The sequence below is a fragment of the Rattus norvegicus genome, chromosome 20 (genome assembly GCF_036323735.1).
Source record: "Rattus norvegicus strain BN/NHsdMcwi chromosome 20, GRCr8, whole genome shotgun sequence".
NCBI lineage: Eukaryota > Metazoa > Chordata > Mammalia > Rodentia > Muridae > Rattus > Rattus norvegicus.
In genome coordinates, this window is record NC_086038.1 from 16,620,392 (window position 1) to 16,625,563 (window position 5,172).

Sequence of the window (5,172 nt, forward strand, 5' to 3'; positions counted from 1 at the left end):
TTCATATTATATATAATGTTCAGATTACTATATTGTAAAATTAATATTGCTAAAGGTTCCAATTCTATCAAAATATTTTAGAAATTGAATATGACCCATTTCCAAACACCAAGAAATTATTTTTGTGGACTTGAAAAGCCCATCCTAAAATCCTATCTCTAGGGTACTACATAATATACACCACAAGATTGAAAAAATAAACATGGAAGGCACGCTCATTACAGTTTCCCCCAAAGCTAATCAAATGTCAGCACCACCATTGAGTACAGAAATATAAACAGGTGAAACACAATAGAGACAAGATATCAACCTTACATATGTGACCAAATGATTTTTTTAAGCAATGAAGGATTTTTCCTGGACAGCAGAGCAAGGGACAAATCTATGACAGCAAGGAAGACCTGGACATATCAACAACTGTGTGTGCTGGTCACCTTGCCTCATCACTCAGGAAAACTAAGATCAAATGGCTTTTGACAAGTGTGCCAAGAAGAAATGTCAAACTATTGGAGTCTATGGGGAATATTTCTCATTCAAACCACCACGAGGATGATGTAACGTTGGGCTACATTCAGAGCTAACTGGACATGTACAGCCATGAATCTCCATGTGTACACACCCATAGGAAACCACAACACTAAACTCTAGCCTATTTGGCAAACATACATTAGGGTCAACACCCATCTGTTTGTTGATATCAAACCTTTGCCTGTACTTTTGTTTAAATGGGGAAAGCGACTAAAATTTTATTATTAAAGGCGCGGGTTTACAAAAACTTACCATGTATCTTTACAGAAAAAAAATCGACAGGTACCTTCATTATTCAGTTGTGAAATGTATATTCCGTAAGAGATCTTTTCAGTAATTTTTTTTTATCTATACATACAAAAAAAAGTCCCGAAATACTCACTTTGAACTTGACAAAGGGCAGTCCCCAGTGGTCTCCAGAACTGCTGTTGACAACAGACAATGTAGTTTAAAATTCATACTCAGTGCACTGTTAACACAGAGAATAATCACAACAAGGCTGCTTTTTAATTTAGAAATGGAAATGAAGAGGTTTGGTTTTATAAAAAACAAAACTCTCCTCGAATTTCTAGAAGCTCAATTTGAAAGGAGAAAACTTATATGAGGAGTTAGGGGAAGGACTCAAGGAGCTGAAGGGTTTTGCAACCCCATAGGAAGAACAACAATATCAACCAACAAGATCCCCAAGAGCTCCCAGGGACTAAACCACCAACCAAAGAATAAACATGGAGGACCCATGGCTCCAGCTGCATGTGTAGCAGAGAATGGCCTTATCTGGCATCTGGGAAGGGGAGGCCTTTGGTCCTGTGAGGCTCGATTGCCCCCTTATAGGAGGGGAATGCTAAGGCAGTGAGGCAGGAGTGGGTGGGTGGCTTAGGGAGGGCCCTCATAGAAGCAGGGGGAGGGGATGGGGTAGGAGGATTGTGAAGGGGAAACTGGGAAGGGGGACAACATTAGAAATTAAAATATATAAAATAATAAATAATAAATAAAAAACTCACATGAAACCCCGCTATACTAAACAAGTCACAGGTTTCCATATCTCCCAGTACTACACTAATTACTTCACGCTATACAATTGTTTTCTTTTCCATGACATAATCATTCACATTTAAAATAATACAGAACTAATATGGCTACTGCCGAAAAGATTAAAATCATGTTCGTCATTTGATAGCGCAAAAAAAAAAAAAAACAGTCTAATAGACTCCCTGAAAACTTGTTTTTAACATGTGCAGTTCATTTCTCCTTCAGTGAGCACACAGAGTTGCAGGGACATTCAGCACAGTGATCGTGAATGCATGAATTCAGAACATTTTATCACTTCAAATATATTCCCCTTTTCCTACTGAAAGACACCTTCTCCGCTCTTCCACTTCCAATCCCTGGCAATTACTGCCGGCGTTTCTTTCTCTGCACACTGGCTTAGTCTGGACCTTTCAAATAAGTGGAGGTATACAAATGGATTCTTGTGTCTGGCTGCTTTCATTTAACATCACAGTGGAAAGGTCACGACTAGTGTTTAAAGAGGCAACCACGCAAGGAAGCTTTGATGAAAGATTCTAGGGCCAACCTCCGTGACTGAGGACAGATGTGTACACCTCGTGACTCACAGGTGGCAACACGCGACCGTGCTAGAAACCATATTCATCTCATCAGACAGTCCTGCATTCCTTTCAGCCACGTGAACCCAATTTTCAAGATGACTTGTTAGAAACGGGGCTGCCGCTGTTACTAGTCAAGCATGGTAAATGCTAGATCCCGTAACACTGCCCTTGGAGCAACTGACCTTCTAGGTAGCAAATGAACTGACTCGCACCTCCTGTTTCCACCTTTTGAATTGTGTCCTTGTCAGGAACCGTTGTTTTCTCTCTTTCGTGAGTTAACAATAAAACCTTGTGCTTGCCTGGGGAAGACTTGGGCTTTCTATCAAATCCAAATGATATGATCTGCATCCTTTATATGACAATTTAAAAGATTCACCCTGGAAAGGAAGAAGCACTTTAATGGAAGATTACCTAATCTTTTGTTTTTCTTCGTGTTCCTTCAGGAAATTTTAGAAATTTCATTTGTAATCTTCGGATCTAATGCACTGTGCTTTGGGGTTCAATAAGAAAAATCCGGGGCATCCATTAGTTCTGTTGACTTTACTATGTGCCATTTAGTTAAATGTGGATTTAAAAAAAAATGATGTGTATGACATTCTAGGAGGAGCATGGGCTGTTTGACTCTCTGATGGTCCCTTGGGGAAGCAGGTTTGACCGTTGCACTTACAGGAAAAGGTGAGCTCATTCGTCTGAGAAAACAAATAATGGAGACGTTTACTCATCCAGGCATAGTGTGTCCTGTGTGTTCTCCACAGAAGCACTGGGTCTTCCTAAAGCCCAGTGAAAGTACTAGGTAGGTGGAGAACCATTTCCTTTACTCTGTGAAATAGGAAGATAAGCTTATCTACATTACCATCATCCAAATGTGACTGCCACCCAACATTTGATTCAGATACTCTCAAGGAAAAAAAAAACAAAAAACAAAACAACAACAAAACAACAAACAAACAAAAAAAGAAGGATATGACAGGCAGCTCCAAGGTTGAGAGCCTACACTTCTCTTTGTGTTCAGTTCTCAGCACTCACGACCACAAACCCACTGCAGCTCCAGCAGAGTTAAGGCATCATCCGACCTCTGCAAGCACCTGCATTTTGAGCACCCACGCCCACAGACATATGCGAATGAGCATAATTAAGATAAATCCCAAAACAAGAAAGGAAGCCAAGCTTGTATCTCATAGATGTCTTCACCTCCGTCCTGATACTTTTCACATAGTGGCATCCCTCATTCTTGCCTCTATTGTCCCCTAAATGAAGTACTAGACAATATTGATACACTTTTTTATTACTGTAAAATAAGCATGGGGCTGGGGATTTAGCTCAGTGGGTAGAGCGCTTACCTAGGAAGCGCAAGGCCCTGGGTCCGGTCCCCAGCTCCGAAAAAAAGAACCAAAAAATAAATAAATAAATAAATAAATAAATAAATAAATAAATAAATAAAATAAACAAAGAGAATAATGAAAAATAACAAAAAAATATCTGAGACAAGGATGGAAAAATTAACTTTAATTATCTGGACCTTTTGCACCATTTCCCTCCCTACCACCTACCGTCTCTGGTTCCCTCAGGTCATTTATGCTGTCATCGGCCTAGAAACTAAAAAATTATTGCATTTCAATATTAAAGTGAAGTCTGGATTGAAGGAGTCTAGATTCAGTCTGACAAAAATCAGCGATGGTATTGGGGGTCATTATATAGGTATATTATGTGCTGTAACCATTAATATAAATTTCATAAATTATACTAATGGATTTTTTTTTTTTTACTAATTTGATTGTTTGGCAAGGAACGTGATAACCTCCCATTAGTCTAGCCAGCAAATACTTGCTAGGAATCTCTATGTCAAAGGTAAATCCCTTTCTATAAGGACAGAGGCTGTGATGCAAACTGTAAAAATGAGCTCACAGAACCCCTGGTTCCAGATGTAAATAACTCAGAGCATCCCTGGGTACAGAAATGAGCTCATCCCTAGTTACGGAAATGACCTCACAGCGTCCCTGGTTACAGGAGCGCACTCAGAGCTTCCCTGGTTACAGAAGCAAGTTCACGGTGGCATCTGTTGAAGCGCAGGGCCCGCAGTCAACATGTTCCAGGGCATGGACGGCCAAGCTGGCCGGTTGGGCTCCAGATCCATAAAGCTCCCAGGAGGAGAATCGAGTAATCCTTTTGGAAGTCCTTCAACAAGCAAGCCTTATAGGATGGCATCTAATATTTTTGGACCGCCTGAAGAGCCGAAAAATATTCCCAAGAGGACAAATCCTCCAGGAGGCAAAGGAAGTGGGATCTTCGATGAATCAACTCCTGTACAAACTCGACATCGTCCGAACCCACCCGGTGGGAAGACCAGTGACATATTTGGCTCCCCAGTCACTGCCACTATGCCTCTGGCACACCCAAACAAGCCCAAGGATCATGTTTTGCTGTGTGAAGGGGAAGATTGTAAACCTGACTGGAAAGCTTCCACATACTCGGCACCCAGAAGAGAGCATGCAAAGAAACCGGAGGCCACACCTACAGTTGACAGTCATGAACCCAGACTGGGGCCAAGACCTCGCTCCCACAACAAAGTCCTGAACCCACCAGGAGGCAAATCCAGCATCTCCTTCTATTGAGAGGCTCCTGCTCTGTCTGTAACCAGATCGGCCACTCAGGGATAGGGTATTGAACGTTAGTGCTTCCTTTAACCTAAAAGAGTTGGGGGTGGGAGAGGGTTTGTCACGCGTGTGGGGTTGGCAGTTCATAGGCCTTGTTGTCACTGGAAGAGCTGCCCAGAGGACTGTGCCTTCTAGACTGCCAAGATATAAATCTGTGGTGATAAAACGGAATGTTCTAGTTCCTCCTTCCTAGTTAGCTGCTCTCTGTGAAACAGAACTGTATAGTTGTGGGGAAGCCAGAAGAGATGGGACCCATTAGCGGAAGGATGCCAGGGTCTATCTTGTCCTTGGGTCAGCAGTTTGCAGGCTGCTGGGCATCTAAGAGTGGTTTGGTTGAAAAAGAACCCAGACGACCTGTTCCCTCACTGTGGGAAGGAGGAGAT

At 41.9% G+C, this 5,172-nt stretch overlaps 1 protein-coding gene across 1 annotated transcript; it reads left to right on the forward strand.

The window, feature by feature from the left end:
• The first annotated feature begins 4,159 nt into the window (after positions 1-4,159).
• Jpt2l1 (Jupiter microtubule associated homolog 2 like 1) lies at positions 4,160-4,957 on the forward strand. Its single transcript, NM_001109337.1, has one exon. It carries the CDS (start codon positions 4,220-4,222, stop codon positions 4,745-4,747), a length of 528 nt encoding a protein of 175 aa, NP_001102807.1. The 5' UTR covers positions 4,160-4,219; the 3' UTR covers positions 4,748-4,957.
• Positions 4,958-5,172: the final 215 nt, after the last annotated feature.

Coding starts and splice junctions, on each gene's coding strand:
- Jpt2l1 (NM_001109337.1), top strand. CDS start 4,220: ATGTTCCAGGGCATGGACGGCCAAGCTGGCCGGTTGGGCTCCAGATCC.